Raw genomic sequence first — 16962 nt, forward strand, 5'->3', positions numbered from 1 at the left:
AGCACTGCGGAGTTTATTGATGTCAAAGCCCGCAACATATCGTACAAAACGTTGGCAAAACCAGAGGATGAGTGAAGGCTTATCCTAGAATTTGTGTGAATTAATTCTGTGACAAATGTGTGCTGTATGCGTAATACACGCAATATTTCAAATATTCTTCGAAATTAATAAAATAATTTATAATTCAAAATATTTATTACATTAAATAAAATCTAATTTTTGAAAAAAAAATCTACACTTAATGAAAACAATATAATAATAAAGTATAATAATAAAGTATCTAAGACATTGAACCACGAAAAATAAAAAAAATCTCATGAAAACAAGTAAAATATACCAACAAATAAAGTAGCATAAACTCTTAATTAACTTGCTAATGAAAGTAGGGTCACCAAGTTACATAAAGAAAGATATTTGATCTTTTTGATTATGAATAATATAAAACTTTACAAGCTTGTTTACCGGACATAGTTGTTAAACTTGACCTTAAGATTGACCTGGCTAAGAGGGCTAGGTCCCTGATTTTATGGGTCAACCCAAATTTTTTTAAAAAAACTATCTTCTCTCTCAAAGATCAGGGGTGGTGGCCCTCTGCTGAGATTTACTCCTTTTGCTTTCTTTTGAAAGCTATTGACAACAGCTTTAATAGAAGCATCTTTCCCTTGTTTTTAGAATCAAGTAATGCATTATCACTTCAGAATAAATTCTTTGTATAGCTCAAACATCTAAGAAAATATCCTCACAGTTTACCTTTCTTTTCTAGTAAAACATGTTTCCATATTTCCCAGCCAAATAGCTTTAGAAGGTACGGGAATGTCTAGATCAACATAAGTTCCCATATTGAAATTTAATATATTTCCTGGTCAACTAAATTTTTTGAAGGAAAGGCATATAAAAAGCTCTAAAATTTTCCCTATCTCTACAAAAAAAAAAAAAAATTGACACTCCCCCTAACTTTGGATTTTCTCTCCCAAAACCAACCAAAGCAGCTGCCAAAGAGGTCTGACCACAACTTCCCTCATCCCTCTCTCAGTCACCCCCTTGGCTTTTTGGCCAAACTAAAAAGCCCCTACACAGTCACCCCCTTGGCTTTTTGGCTAAACTAAAAAGCCACTACACGACCATAACTTTCTCATCCCTCTCACAGTCATCCCCCTAGCCTTTTGGTCAAAACTAGAGAGCCTCTTCTTCTTCTTCCCCAGTTGTTTTCTTCTCCTAGCTAGAGTTGCCGCCCACTGACACAGGAGACTAGCACTACAAATATGGTCTCCAACTTCCCCTATCTCTACTAAACCGAGACCTGAGTCTCTTTTTTTGGACCCGCCTCCAGCGACAGCCGAACATAGTAGCATCCCTCACTCTCCTTTCCTCTTCGTTGCTAACATTAGCTCATTATAGAGAAGATGATGAAATAAGAAGGGAGGCTAAAGGATAAAAACCACATTTAAAAAGAAAAAAAAACACTAGGTCTTATTCAGGTTCGCCTGGGTCATGGGTCAATCAGGTTTTACTGATTTGTTGCTCGGTCTTTTAACAAACTTGAATCGGTTTAGCCACCAAGTTGACCCGTCAAAATGATCTGGATTTAATAACTATGTTACCGGGTAAGATGACCAAAGCACTATTTACTAAAAGAATAACAGATCTAATAAATTATTAGGTCTAACACATACAAATGCATATGGACCAATACCAATTCGTTCCATGGATGTATATACATGTTTCATTATGTATTACCATATTAGATATGATTATGTGTATTTGATGAAAGTCCGAATCATTTAAAAGGTTCAAAAGGCTTATATGAAGCGTATTATATCTGAAAGCTAGGAGTTCAATTAGATAAATATAAGTTTGTGGGATTTCAAAAAATAATTATTGGATATTATTCATATCATCATATTAAGAAAAAATATTTATCTCAAAATATGCAACCTTTCTAAAACAAGAATTGTTATTGAAAAGAGTTCAAGGCTATAAAATTAGATTTTCAACCTCAAGCTTAAGAAATATAAGAACTCTATAGATCTGGTATGACACGTTATGCACCATTGAGATTTGGACTTATCATAAAAGCTAAAAATGACAAGTTGTTCGTACTTGACGAGCCTACTAATTACATGGAATTAATATCTGATATTGATTATAAGAAAATAGCTTGATGTCGTGAAATCTACATTGAATTCCATGTACACTAACCAAATATGGACCTTAGCTGATCCATTTAAAGGGATAAAACACATTGGATGTTAATAAGTTTTTAAGAGAAAGATTTACATGAAAGACAATCTACAAATACACAAAACTAGACTAGTTGTCAAATATTATAAATAAAGACAAATAGATTGATTTTGAAGAAACCTTTTTGCCAGTAACTATATTAAAATCTATAAAGATTTTGCTTGTTATAGCTATATGCTATAATTATGAGATTTGAAAAATGGATGTCAAAATCACAATTCTAAATGAGAATCTTTAAAAAGAGTGCATGTGACACTATTTAAAAGTTTTTTAAATCCAAGGAATTTGCCAATAAATTATGCAAGCTATAAAAATTTATTTATGAACTTAAGCAAGATTTGAGGAGTTGAAATATCCATTTTAATGAGATAATCAAGTAGTTTGATTAAAAAAATACGAATAAAACTTGTGTTTATGAAAAGGTTAGTGAGATTGAAGTTATTTTCAAATATTATATGTAGACAACATATTATTAATAGGAAACAACATTTCTTTACTCTAGTTAGTAAAAATCTGGTTGTTCAAGAATTTCTTTATGAAGGGCATGAGAGAAACAATTTATATACTAAATATTTCTATAAAAATAGATCTAAAAATGATTGCATGTATTGTCTCAATCCATGTATATAGATAAGATGTTAAAATGACTTAGCATGAAAGAATCCAAAAGATAATATTTATCTATTTGACATATAATACTCTCTCTAGAGATATGTGTTCTAAAACACAAATTGAGAGAGATAAGATAAAAATGATTCCATACACTACATATAAGATACATAATATATATGATGTTATGTAAGACCAGATATATTTTATGTTTTGAGTATAATTAGTAGATACCAATTTAATCTAAATGAGAGTCACTAGAAAATAGTTAAAAATATTTTTAAATACTTAACAGGAATTAAAAATATTTTTCTAGTCTATGAAGGAGATGAACTAGTAGTTCATGGTTATTTGGATACTAGTTTTTAATAAGATAATGAAAATAACAAATTTATTTAGTTTATATTTTACTTTAAATAATGATATTGAGCTAGAAGAGTTTAAAATAAGAGATCAAAATAGATTCTACAACTAAAATTGAGCACACATCTATGTTTGAGGAGACAAAATAGATTGTCTGGATCAATAAGTTCACACTGGATTATGTATGTTTCCTAGGATTGTTGATCCAATAACTATATACTGTGATAACAATAGATCCATTGTACAAGCAAAGAAGCCTAAGTCTCATCAATGATTCAAAAATATACTTAAACAATTCCATTTGATTAAATAATCATACAAAGAAAATATGTAAAGATAGTGCGAGTACCAACTAAAGAGAATTTGAAGATCTTCTTACTAAGTCACTGCCCTATTAAAAACACTATCGTCAAATAGAGAGATATGATATTTGATACATAAGTGATTGACTTTAGTATAAGTAAGAGATTATTAATGTATATGTCCTCTAGCCATTTGATTGGTTACACGTAAAACTGACCTTATTCATGTAAATATATTTAATTTATTAATAAAAAAATTATTTATCTTTAATATTCATCAAATATTTTATTAATGAGTATAATATTTGATTAATAAATTAGAGTAAAGATAAAGTTATTAGGACAAAAATATTTAATAAAGAAAATGATAAAGTTGTTATAATCATGGTATTTTTATTATATTAAAGCATTGTTTCTAAATGTTTCTAGCCAATGCTCTATTAAGACTAAATATTAATTAGAGTTGTTGAGACTAGTACATGTTATGTTTTTTTTAATGAAAAAAACAGTTGTTCTCATAAACTAAGGTATAAGAGATATCTAAAACTAATATTTAAGTACATGTCAAATGATATGTATACTAAACTAACCTACATGAGAATTTTATATGAAGAAATCGTGTGTGTCTATGAAAAAAATCACGTGCGGGTTGTGTAAGTGATTTTTAGACTTAATATTATTAAGTTATCTTATATAAGGAGTGTTATATTTTGATTCTGTTATGCATTATCCTAATCAAAGGTAACAAATGGATAAATATTGAGTATAACATGAACTATATAAATGTATTTAAGTAATCAAGAGAGGATTCAACACCCTTGATATTGGGCATAACATGAACTAAAACAAATAAGTTGTTATACATTGTACTTAGTCTTCAAATATAAATCAATCAGTTATTGAATTGATAATAAGTTAATTTGTTTAATTTATTTCATGTTATTTTATTTAGGATTATGGTTTATATTTGGGCTAACTTATTAAAGAATCTAATGAATCACCTATATAAAAACTATTAATCATAAATTAAAATGAGATGATTAATCAAATGTGACTTAATTATAAATAAATTTTTGAAACTAAGGACTAGAATGTAATTAATATAAGGTATTATGATTTTAAAATTATCCTAAAATAATATATATGATATTATTTAAGAAAAAAATTGATATTTTATTATTTATAAGGTTTTTTGATTTTCCTATAAATAAAATATTATGATTCTTATTTTCCAAGAGAAAGAAGTGAATGGTGAGTTACATATAGTACATAAACACCTAAAACATAAAAAGAAAAGAGTTGACTGAGATGACCAAGAGAGTGATATCTTTTTCCAAGTATAAGAGTGTCGAAGTAATAAATAACCAGGCAAGACCGAGATCGAACCACAGAGAAGTTAACTATATAATAATAACAATAACAACAACAATAAGAAGAAGAAGTTAAAGAAGACTTTGAAATGTAAAATTAATGTGAGGATTAAATAATAATAAAAACAAATATTGAGGTTAGAGGATCCACTAATACTATTAAAAATAAATATAATATAAACTCTTTTTATTACCTAATTGAAAACCACACACAAAGGAGGTTCCAATCAGATGATTTATCATTAATAGTTTATTATAAATTGTTAATATGATCTTATTAATTATTTTATTTAAGTAACACTAAAATTTCAAATATTATCAGGAATTCATGATGCTAACTTATGTTAACAACAAATAAAATTCCTTTCATAGCATAGATGTAGGTTATATCGTATGGTTAGTTATGAAAGTGTCAAGCATTTATTGTATTAAGTGTTATATAACACAAATCTAGATTAATCATTTAACAAGCAAGGTATTAAGAATTAATAAGATAAAAATAATAAGACATGTTAACAGCAAGTTATTTAGGATATAAGCATTGAAGTCCATATTGAGTTTATATTATACTTATTTTAACACCATTAGTGAAACCTTTTCACCTTAATATAATAAAATTAGTTAAACATAATGAAGAAGAGAAACATAATTAAACAAGAGGAGAATATGATTATATAAGTATAGTAAAGGAAATAAAAGGTATAAACAAGAGATTAATGAAAGCAAAACTCGAGCATTACAAAAATATAAAGAAATCAAGCAGTAACATAATCTTGATCTGAAAACCAAGATGCCTAAATGCATGACAAATGCCTCCTTTTATAGGCTAAAATTTAGAATTATTGATTTGATGACTAATTGTTGAATGAGTGATCACCTCTTGACTTTGTGACAATATTTATCTTCTTGTCTGCCAAAAATATCATTGCTAACATCAGAATTTGAAAAAATCAGTGCATTTGGACTTCTAGAACTTGAGATATGGGCTGAACACTGAACAATATCTGAACTGTAGAACATATTCAAACTTCTCTTTTGATGCTAAGATTTGAATCTTCAAACAGCAGAATTGAGTCTTGGACTTTTATGAATGTTTTAGGCCTATGTCTTGACTTTTTAGTTATGTAAACCAAACTAAAATCCAAGATCTACAGCTCCAGATATGACCTAATGACTGAATAGTGTTCCAATTTGAATTGAATCAACATCTCTTTACCAAGTTTAGCATTTTCTTTGTCCTTTCATTTTCAATAGTTAATCACATCAATCAGTTCTTTGAGTTGTGAGATATGCCTGCATTTAAAATGAGCATTTACTATAAATTAAAGTTATCTTATATCATTAGACTTATTATTATAAAACATGCTTAAGTTAGTGAATTTAATGATACTTTAGGTGCAAAATGATGATATAAAATCTTGATAAAAATATAATTTTAAGTACTAATCAATGACACTCTAAGGTATAATAATATCTCTTTACTAAAAGGATTTATGAGATTTCTTACTGGTGATTTATGTAAGTTATTATTAGAGGCCAGATATTTAGATGACTTATAATTTGTGATAACTTAATCTTTAAGTAAATATTTAAAGCTAAAAAAAATATTTAATCTTTAAGTAATTTTTACATAAACCATAAACAACTTTAAATATATTTATAAAAATTCTTACTACTTCCAAAAAAAAATTTAAATTTGTAATTTCATTTGTTTTGAAAAACCCAACAATAATGTGCTTCAAAGGTGAATTCTTAGCTATTTTACACAAGTATAGCTCCTGACTTTGGTCACATGCCTAGCCACCATGTTTAGGTGCTCAAGCAGAGTTTCATTTTATATATAGTTGTATGCTGATTGTCATCCACTGTTTTTAATGCCAAGTGTACTGGACATGGTGACAAATTGATAATTGTACTTCTCATTTGATCCATTTTTGCAATTGTTTCAAGGAGAGCCAGCCGTGGAATATGTTCCAACATGACTCTGGATGATAGCGGCGGCGATGCCTAGCATAAAAGCCTTGACAGCAGAGGTAGAAAATTGTTATGCCAATCATCGCTATATTCGAGGGCTTCTTCATTGTCTTGTTCTCTGAGGGAGGTGATTTTAAAGTATCATGAATTCATTTATCTTATACGATTGTGATATTGTCTGATATCATGTTGAAATTAACAGGCTAGCTAGCTAAGAACACTGCCAGAATTTGCTTCATAAGCTTGGTTTCTTCGTTTTTTAGTTTTAGAAAATTAATATTTGCTTGCAGTACTTATTTAAATCACCTCTTTTTAATAAATCCTTGATCCAAGTAAAAACAAAAACGGTTCTACATAGATTTAGCACTTACAATTCCTTCAATTGACCCAATTAAGCCTACAATTGATACAAGAAAGCAAACAAAGCTAAATGTTCTGAGAACAACCCATTTTCTCGTCCAAGCCTCTATTTTGTTCTGTACAAAATACATTTCTACGGGTAAATATATGGCTAATGGCCAAAAGTTTAAGGCCCCTAATAGCCCCAGAACTTGGTTGAAGTAAGGGAAAACAGTGGCAATCACGGTCGTTGACACAACATATGCAGTTCGAAAACATATCCTGAAAATATTAATGTGAAAAGAAGGCAACAGTGGGAGTTTGATGCTGTAGAAGTTATTCAGAAATCCACTGTTTGGGAACTTCTTCGAGGACCAACGTTCTACAAACGTGAATACTGGCTGACTGAAGAGCTGACAAAGAAAGAAACATGTATCATAGTTACTCAAAAACTTATCAAACTGCAAGCTGTAATATGAAATCCTCGTCCAACTATTGTTCGCGACAGAATAAAGAGAGCATCGCCTAGGACACAGGAGATGCATTGGATTTGATGGAAACAGGAAGCATGTTAGCAGTTAGCGTAGGATACTTTTTACTTTTAAAGCAGGGAAGAGAGTAAAAGGGAAGTACCTGATAGCCTCCAACCAAATGTAGAACAATGCAAGCATTAGCAAAGTCAATGAGCCAGTAAGGCTCATAAAATCCAAGTCCGGTCAAAAGATTTCCAGGAGTATTGTTGCCAAAAGCTGCGTATCCAAAGCATCCACAGAAGAGGTAAAATAATGTTGTCGAGAAGAGTGCAATCATCGATGCCTTCTTCATGGTCTTGTTCTCAGGTGGAGGTGACTTCAAAGTATCCTTCATTTAACAATTTTCTAGTTCATTTTAGCTCTGATAATTTGTAAGATAATGAATTTTGGACAATTGAGGGCAGACCTGAATTTCAAGAAGAATTAGTGCGTATGGATAGGCGTAAGCAATGTCCCCAAGAGCTTCAAAGACTAACCATAGTTTTTTAGCTCTAGTAGCAGCTGGGGCACCTGTAATGCTTCCCTTGATCATCCCATTTTCTGAAATTATTGAAAACAATGTTAAAAGCAAAGAAGCTGCCTCTACAAAAACATGTGATCCATGATTATTTTTTTCAATACAACATATTTGTAGCAATTTTGAATTTTCACAGATTTGTTCGTATCTGAGGATTGAATTTCAATTGCAAAGCCAGATGCCTCTGATAATAGAGAATGAATAAACATCTACCTATTACTGTAGCCAAGCCAAGTCCAAATCCTGTAAGAGAGTAGGCAAAAGACATGATTGCAGCAAGAGCTGAAAGCCATTCTATGCTGTGGAAATCTGGTATCTGTGACGTTACAATCTGAACAGCTCCGAATATCAGCATATACGGAGTATCCACGTCTTCACATGGTGCATTATGACCTTTTTCACGGTAACAGTTTGATCGTCGAATTGCGCTGCAAGTTGTTAGATAATGGCTCAAACTTCACAATAAACGAAGCACTATGGAATAGACAATAATGGTCCTCGATAATTGGAATAAAACAAGGCATAAATCAAGAAATTCACCATGGAAGTACCTCATACTAGTCGAAGTGGTAATAACATATGCAGTGCAAATCCCATACATGAACAGATATTGAAACAATCCGCAAAGGCATGTCTGGGTTTTACCTGCAACGTCACCACTCAAAATTAGGATGCTTGTAGAAGGTAGATTATCTAAACATTGCCAAGCATGAATATTCAGGGAACAAAATAAGCTCAAGGTTTAAAAGGGAGTGGGTGTTTTGCTACCAAGATTCACTCTAACAGCATCCATGTAAGAGTAGTTTCGTGTTCCAGTGACAGGGTCAGGATATCTGTAGCAATCAGAAAGAAGCACAACAGAAACATAGGTGACGATAGCAAAGCAAAGAATGGCAACTGGACCCGCTATCCACCCTAGCTGTGCTACACTCCAAGCCAAAGACAGAACACCAGAGCCGATAACAGCCGTAATTATATGAGCTATGCAACTCCATAAGGTTCCTGGTTCAGTTTCCGGCAGGAGGTAAACTCAAGATTAACAGAGCACACACCAAATTATGCAAATTAGACTGGGAAGTTGGAAGTGTCATTACCAGTTCTTCTTGTCCGCCCATCATCATCAAGCAACAAACTATTCTCTAGCTCATGTTTGACTGCCATGACTATCAAATTCAAGGGAGGCAATGAAGTTCGCTACAAATTTCCTACCTGTAAACCCAAAATGTAAGGATTAAGCTCAACAAGATCTGAAAGAAACACTGTGCCCCATGCATAGCAATGATGTAAAACACTATGCCCTACACATGTCATAATAGTTGATGTGGTCATTTGTATCTATCCCTCTCACATCATTAAGATTTCTCCATTTCTCTTGGTGAGAATGTCAGTGTCAGTGTCAGTGACAGAAATTTACTGGAGATATCCTACCAGCTATCCTATATGGAAGACACAGAATTGAGAACTATTTGTAGCAATTAAGAAAAGGCAGAAACCCGACCTGTCCGTGATTGGAGGTTGATTCTACCCTGAAAACCCTTTTCATCAAGGTTGGTTAAAGATTCGGATGCTTGAATCTAAAACATACCACTATGTCTGATAGCCCCATTTGACTCCATATTTAGTTCACCTTTCCCAACTTTTCTTGTTGATCAATAACATTTCCTTTAGCCTTATAGGGCCAGATGATGGTTAACAGCACTCGCAGCCCTTTCACTAACACGTGTTTCTTTTTTCTAACATGTGTTTCTTTTTTCTGTTACTGTTGTCAGAGTTTGATGATGAGTTGTCATCAAACATTGAAACACTATAACAAAAAATTTTGCTCCTTTTTTGGGTGTGGATATGATGACAAAACTCCAGAAGGGCCCATGTCCTCTGAAACCAGTACGTATATGAGCTGGACAGACAGACAATAAATCTCCTCGTTTAATTTTCTCAACAGGGTATGTCCTGGAAATTTAAGATCATTCATGCCAAGACCAAACTCATTCATCGGCGGCTAGGCTAGCTCAAATTGGAGTGCAACTGAGAATAGGCTGTCTTCCATTGGTTAACTGAAGCCATGTGATCAGCACGCATGTCGCATAGAATAGGAACAACCAATTGATTCAATGTTTAAGGGAGGATCAAGTCATGATAGGACTTCCGAATCACTTTAGTTAACACCAAGAAAACATATGAAGGGACAAATCTGATTACAGCAGGGTACTGAGAGGATCTCATCGTGTCTTCAATAATACAATTTGACCTAATATACCAACAAGTTTGAGGTAAAGAAACATATTAAACCTTAACAAAGAAAGAAGAAAGTAACAGAACGTTGGAGCTTGGGCCATACCTTCCGGGCCTACTAGATGCACAAGGCAAAACCACCGCTCATGCAATCTACTCCTGTGCATATACTCGAAACCAGTTGCCTCTTTTCTCCTCAAGTATACACTGTCAGAAGTCCATTTCAAGCAATAATTGGCGGATGCACTATCAATTATCTTTGTCCTTAAGAACAATATTTGCATACATGAAAATAACACAAAATAAATAATATTTGCCAATTTGAGCATAAAAAAATAGAGTGATCCCTTTCATTGCATCACAATTCACAAGGACTGTTATATCTGCACCTAGTCATTGAAATTAATAATAAAAAAGGGCATTGAGAAATAATAATGTCAAGGATTTTCTCGTGAAAAATTTTACGACTACATGAGAAACATCAGATCACAATCAACAGTAGCCTAGTACAGGCGCACACAGATTCTTTCCCATCCTGTCATTAATGTCTTGATGTTTTGGATGCTATGTGAGCCTATCAGCATTTATCTTGACTGGATCGGTTGAAGGGCTTATCAGAGCAAGATTAAGCCAAGGACTGCATTGTATTTGTTGTCTTGATCCCATTAAATATTATCCTTAACATCGTCAGCATCAAGAAAAACTTATTAAAGTCTTCGTTCAAAAAAGAACTTAGTTTCAGAGGAAGCATAAGCTAGCCCGAAGATATCTTCAAATTCTTTATCCCTTTTTGTATATATTAAACACATAGCAGACACGGTGTGCAGAAGATTTTCTTTGATTTTGCTCTTACAAAATGGACACCACAAGCCTTGTTAAAGAAGGTCGGGCTCTTGCAAACTAGGACTTGGCTTAGCGGTGGAAGGGGCTTCCACTGCACCTGGATTCGAGCCCTAGCGTATATGTTTGTCATCCCCGTCGTGTTTTACATGCCTACTGAGTTTGCAGGGTATTTAGTGGGTCGTGGGGGTTAGTCGTAGTGCACGTAATCTAGCCCGGACACTCCACGTAAATTGAAAAAAAAAAAAAAAAAATCGGGCTCTCCTCGAGCACCCAAAGTATCTTTAATAATAGAAAGAAAACGCTACCGTTTTGAGAATGTAAGTAATTTTAATTTTTGTTTGGAAATATATTTAAATAATATTTTTTATTTTCTAAAAATTATTTTTAATATTAATAAATCAAAATAAAATAAAAATACATCAAAATAATTTTAAATAAAAATTATTTTTAATATTAATAAATCAAAATAAAATAAAAATACATCAAAATAATTTTAAATAAAAATTATTTTTAATTTTTTGAAAAACACGGCTTCGGTTACATTACCAAACAAAATGGTCGGCTATACTGACCTGATGATCCTGGTCGAACTATCCATTTTCCTTTTCAAAGCAACCCCAGGTCAGGCTTGTCAGCTGCGGTTAATAGGTTATTATTAAGGGTAAATTCGTCTTTGTGCTTTTATTTCTTGTCCTATGCGGTAAGAAACTTTAATAATTCAAAAGCAAAAATCAAACAGCAGCACAGTTCAATTATCATCAGCAACGAATTATTTGGTTTCATTTTTTTTTTCTTTTCTCCCTTTTTCCCTTTGTATGTGATTACAGAGCAGAGCCACTGTGCAGAAGGTCTTCGTCTTGGTTTTTTCCCTTGAAAGAATGGGTACCAAAAGCCGTACTAACTGTTTCTATGCTCTCTTCTTCCTCTTTGTCCGTTTTCAAGATTTTGTGCAGGGAAGGTTATTATTAATCAATAAACCTGACCCCAATGATCCTGCTGCATCGGCTCGTTGGCTGGTCTCTCAAAATTCTTGGGGTGTCTTAAAGTATGTCTTCTCCCCCCCTCACTACTTAAGTTTATTTCAGTTGGATTTTTTCTTTATTTATCATTTGCCTTACTGCTTGTGCTGATTAGATTTTTTAATATTTTGATATGGTTTGGCTTGTGGCAAGTTCAGATTGTGACTTTGTTTAGTTTTTTTTGGTTCCAGTACCATTTCAAGTGATCTGGGAGGAGCACCATTTGGGTATGTTTTGCCATTTCTTTTGCTATAGAGTTCTTTCTTAATCTCTTATGATTAGAGCTGCATTTTTTAAGTGATTTCTTCGTAAGGGACTGAATATGTTCATTTCTTGGTGAAGGATGAGAATGCTAAAACAAATTTTATACAAGTGAACGAGTTATGATTTCTGCTAGCTCTTTTATTTCGAAATATTAAATTTAGTCCTCGAAATGGATAGGAGAGTTGAAGTTACTGTTATTATCTGTTCTGTTTCAGTTCGTATCGGACCTTATTCATATGATTGACATGATTAAGATTGTTTTTGAAAAGGGGAGCTGTGCTATTTTTTCGCACCAGCCCAGGGGTCTCGACCCTCGAGATTGTGAAGGCCTTTAAATTTGAGACCTTTTGGGAACATATAGTCATTTCTTGGGGCCTGTTTTAACATTTTCTGAACTTTTGTGTTGGTAGGATTCTTGCCTGGGATTAACCAAATGTATTATTCTCATTGTTATCATGAGACTTATTTTTTATTCTAACAATTCAAGAGACAAACTGACTGGAAAAGGTTCAAATATTTTGGAGGGGCTCTGATTTGTTTAAGTCTTCTGCTAGTACTATTACAAGATCCTGATACTACTCAAATTAATTGTTAGACTTGAGATTGTCTCAACTCACACTTGAAGGAAACAAATCTGCTGGTGATTGTCAATCATTTTGGTCATCCTGACCCATTTATAAGCATTTTATAGCCTTTGCTTTTCCATTTGATCACACATTTGCTGGATTTTCTTTGTGCCTTTTCTCCATTAAATGATAAAAACTAGGTTTTCCTTTTACCTGTACTGGTACAAGGTACAACCATCTTTTCGTTCTGTCTTCTGGTAACAACCATAGTATAATCAAACACATAGCAGAAGCAAAATAAACAGAACATATTTATATTTCCTTACCTTTTCATTTTTGCCCAAGATTGGCAACTTTGGTGATACTCTTATATATATATATATATAAATCAATCATGGTGAAACATAAAGCATTGGGTAAGTTTTTCTCCCACATCTATCGATTTCCATTTTTCTGGATTTTCTTGTTATTCTTGTGCTCTGATGCATTGTTTTGTGCTTTAGGAATGTTGTTTCATTTAGTGATGGACTGCCTGGTGAAGGTAGTGGCGTCCCATACTTTTATTTGACAACTCTTGATCCAACTGCGAAAAATGCATTACAAGACCAGAGGTCGTCATTTACTATCAGCGAGTACCCTTTGGGAACTTGTGGAAAGAAAGACCCTGAGAACCCCTCTTGTGCAAAAATAACGTTGACCGGAAAGGTATGCTGCAAAGTCAAGCATCTTACATTCATATTGATATTTGGTTTTAGTGTACACAAGAATTGTATGGAATAAGGTGCCTAAGAACCATTTTCTAGGAGAGCAACCAGCCTATTCTATATGTACATGTAACAAAGCCTAGAAACTGAATTTGCTACTTTTATGATTCTTCTTAGACATTCTAATTAATTTTTCTGATTAGGTCATTCAGATAGTGGTGCACTGCACACGATATACAGTATAGATGAAAACTTAAAACTGAAATTTTTCAAAAAAAATAAAATAAAGTAATAGCATTAACTATTTGAAACCACATCAGCTCTCAAAACTATAATTCTCAAATCTCTCAATTAATATTAATATTTGTAATAAGAAATGTTTTATTTAGGAAATATCTAGGATAGGATATTCTATACTTAGTACAGTGGTGGTGCATAGGCTAAGCATGGGGGCATGGCGTCCCCAAAATTTTTTAAAATCCACTATAGTTCCTAAAATTAGGTTTAGTTTCATATTAGCCCCCCCTGAAAATTCTTACAAATATTCATCAAGTCTAATGATAATTCTAACATAAACATTTTAGTCCACACTCTGCCACTGACTACGTAGGTCTGATCTGAACATAGAAAATTCCAGTTAGGATATTATGAACCAGGAAAGAAAATAAATCTCCTAAAAAGAAATTTCTATTCTAGTTATTCTTAGTTTTACATGCATCAGTTGAGAAAGACTCCACTCCTGGCAAGTTAGAACTTAAAATACATTGGCACTATAAGAGAATTTGAGTGTTTGAATGTTGAAGCTCGTCAAGGTATTTCATGAACAGTGCCATGCTTCTAGTGTCAATTTTGATTCTTCATTGTCTCATGTGAAACACCTTTCTCAATCCAATATAATAACAGCCAAAAGAGTCTTAAACATGACCCAAGCAACTATCATTCCAGAAAGAAAAAAACAATATTGACCGAAAAACTTATTTTGGTAGAAATATAATGCTTTGAAACATTATTGAGCTAAAATGGAATTTAAATATGCTGTCATTGCACCATCTAACTCCAAAATGGCACTATTAGGCTTGTGTTGATCTCTCTATAAGCGTCCACTATTCTCTTCTTGACTAGCTTATGAAAAATTTGCTTCTGTTATATCTTCTACTTCAGAATAAGGGTCAAACTTTGCCAACCAATGAAACTATCAATGTTGGCTTGTTCATCTTTGAAATCCTCATGAAAAAGATTGAAGATTGAATTTAACCCATTTGACCAATCACTTTCGGCATCAAAATCTGAATTTTCATAAAAGTTTCCTTCCTGATTTCCTTCTTCCTGCAATGGTTGTGTTGTCTCGCTCACGACCATCACTGGGTTGCTGTTGATGTAGCAGCTATGGCTGCTGTAATACGCCACCCAAGTGTTTTGCCAAATCCAGCCAAAGTTCTTCCCTTGATTACTATTTCAAAAGCCCTTTCCTTTTCATAGCTTGTTATAAGTTCCTAACACAAAAGCTCAGTCTTATACGAAACTTGTTGTCATCACCAAAGAGAAAAAAAACACAGCACAGAAATAAACCTCCTAAAAAATAATTCCTATTCTATTCTCACTTCTACCTGCATCAGATAGGTAAACTAAATTGTCATGTTAAACTCACATATGGATGGATGCTAAACATTTAATCGTTTATTTTGTATTTTAAGGTTCTTATTACTCCCTAGTTACTCCTGATTTCCTTAATTTCAAAACTTTTCCACCATCAAGCCACAAGGTGCAGCTTTATTGAGTTCTTAAGCGAGAAGAGATAACGTCTTGCTGCTGCTGCTGTTTTTCTGATTTTTTTTTAATTGGTAGCTTGTTGAAAATGAGTTTTCTGGAAAGTTGAACTAACTGGAAGTATTGCCTTGTGTAATATATTAGTTGAAGGTACTAAAAGAAAATTCTAAGGAAGCAGAAATAGCTAAAAGCGCCCTGTTTGTGAAGCATCCAGAGATGAGGGGTAATGCTCACATATTAGCAACAGCCTTTTTCCATTTCTATATTTTGCAAATCAGAAAATATTAAACAAATAGAGCTTTGTTTTGGCACCTGTTTATCTTATTGTCTTTTACTCACTTAGCAGGCTTGCATATTTTGCTTTTGGATGGTTTACAGGTTGGCCTAAGGGTCACAACTTCCAGTTCTTCAAATTAGACATCGAGGATATATTCTTGATCAATTGGTTTGGTGGTCCTAAGCCTCTCACAGTAGATCAGTATCTACATTATAAAGTGTGAGTATTTGAGCAGAGATACTACGTTCTGTTATCAATGAAATGAATATTTTATTTCTTAGGAATTAAAATTGCAAGTCGATGCATAAGTGAGGTGAATGGATTAGATTTCTTAAGCTCTAAGAGGTGTCTGGTATGTTGTTTGACATTAAGAAAACTTATTTTCCAACTATTTACGAGTCAAAATTAAAGATTGATTTTGACTTGTAATTTGTTGGATCAAAGAAACAGGAAGTGAGAGACTTGGAACATTTTTTACGTTGTTGTTGCCTGACTCTTATGTTCAAATGAAATATTTTCCCATGTGACTGGCAAAACTCATCTGATTGTGTATCAAACACGTTTAATGCTGTGTTCTCTGCTGATGCATTCCTTTTCTCCTAACATGTGTGTGTGTGTACCAATTACAGGAATGGACTTGTTGATAGTTTGTGAATGCCCTAGTGATCTCTCTCTCAACATCTTTGAACCTGTGTTTTCTACTGAGGCATTTCTTTTTCCCAAACATGGTCGTGCATATATATACATATACATACCAATTACAGGAATGGACTTGTTGATAGTTTGTGAATGCCCTGGTGATCTCTCTCAACATCACGGATGCCAAATGCGCATCCTGAACCCACTGTAAACAAGAACGGATAATTGTTGTATTATTTGTTTTACTCGTTGTAATCATACCCCATTCTATTGACTAGCAACTGTAACAAGCTGAATTACATCATTTGTTCACAATAATGATTGACGATATATTTCATCCGTGTTTCTTTCACAACTGTTAATACAGACCCTGTAGTTATTTTTTTCGGTTAATGCATTTCTT

The 16962-nt window shown here is 32.9% G+C and overlaps 2 protein-coding genes across 7 annotated transcripts; one reads left to right on the forward strand and one right to left on the reverse strand.

Annotated features, from left to right (window-relative positions):
* Window positions 1-7152: 7152 nt before the first annotated feature.
* LOC105136270 (probable amino acid permease 7) lies at window positions 7153-10702 on the reverse strand. Of its 6 annotated transcripts, XM_011041550.1 has the most exons (9): window positions 9670-9684; window positions 9551-9631; window positions 9343-9457; window positions 9017-9250; window positions 8800-8893; window positions 8462-8676; window positions 8138-8271; window positions 7832-8059; window positions 7153-7611 (listed from the first exon to the last, which is right to left on the reverse strand). In XM_011041550.1, exons 3-9 carry the CDS (start codon window positions 9407-9409, stop codon window positions 7210-7212), a joined length of 1374 nt encoding a protein of 457 aa, XP_011039852.1. In that variant the 5' UTR covers window positions 9410-9457; window positions 9551-9631; window positions 9670-9684; the 3' UTR covers window positions 7153-7209. The 6 variants fall into 6 exon arrangements, with proteins under 6 accessions (XP_011039852.1, XP_011039851.1, XP_011039853.1 ...); XM_011041549.1 differs by lacking the exons at window positions 9551-9631; window positions 9670-9684 and adding an exon at window positions 10587-10702; XM_011041551.1 differs by lacking the exons at window positions 9551-9631; window positions 9670-9684 and adding an exon at window positions 9834-9950.
* Window positions 10703-12055: 1353 nt separating this feature from the next.
* Window positions 12056-16911, forward strand: LOC105136272 (Pyridoxamine 5'-phosphate oxidase family protein). The gene is made up of 6 exons (XM_011041552.1): window positions 12056-12368; window positions 12534-12569; window positions 13676-13877; window positions 15788-15866; window positions 16022-16139; window positions 16550-16911. Exons 1-6 carry the CDS (start codon window positions 12202-12204, stop codon window positions 16572-16574), a joined length of 627 nt encoding a protein of 208 aa, XP_011039854.1. The 5' UTR covers window positions 12056-12201; the 3' UTR covers window positions 16575-16911.
* Window positions 16912-16962: the final 51 nt, after the last annotated feature.

The sequence above is a fragment of the Populus euphratica genome, unplaced genomic scaffold, assembly GCF_000495115.2.
Source record: "Populus euphratica unplaced genomic scaffold, PopEup_1.0 scaffold52.1, whole genome shotgun sequence".
Taxonomy (NCBI): Eukaryota; Viridiplantae; Streptophyta; class Magnoliopsida; order Malpighiales; family Salicaceae; genus Populus; species Populus euphratica.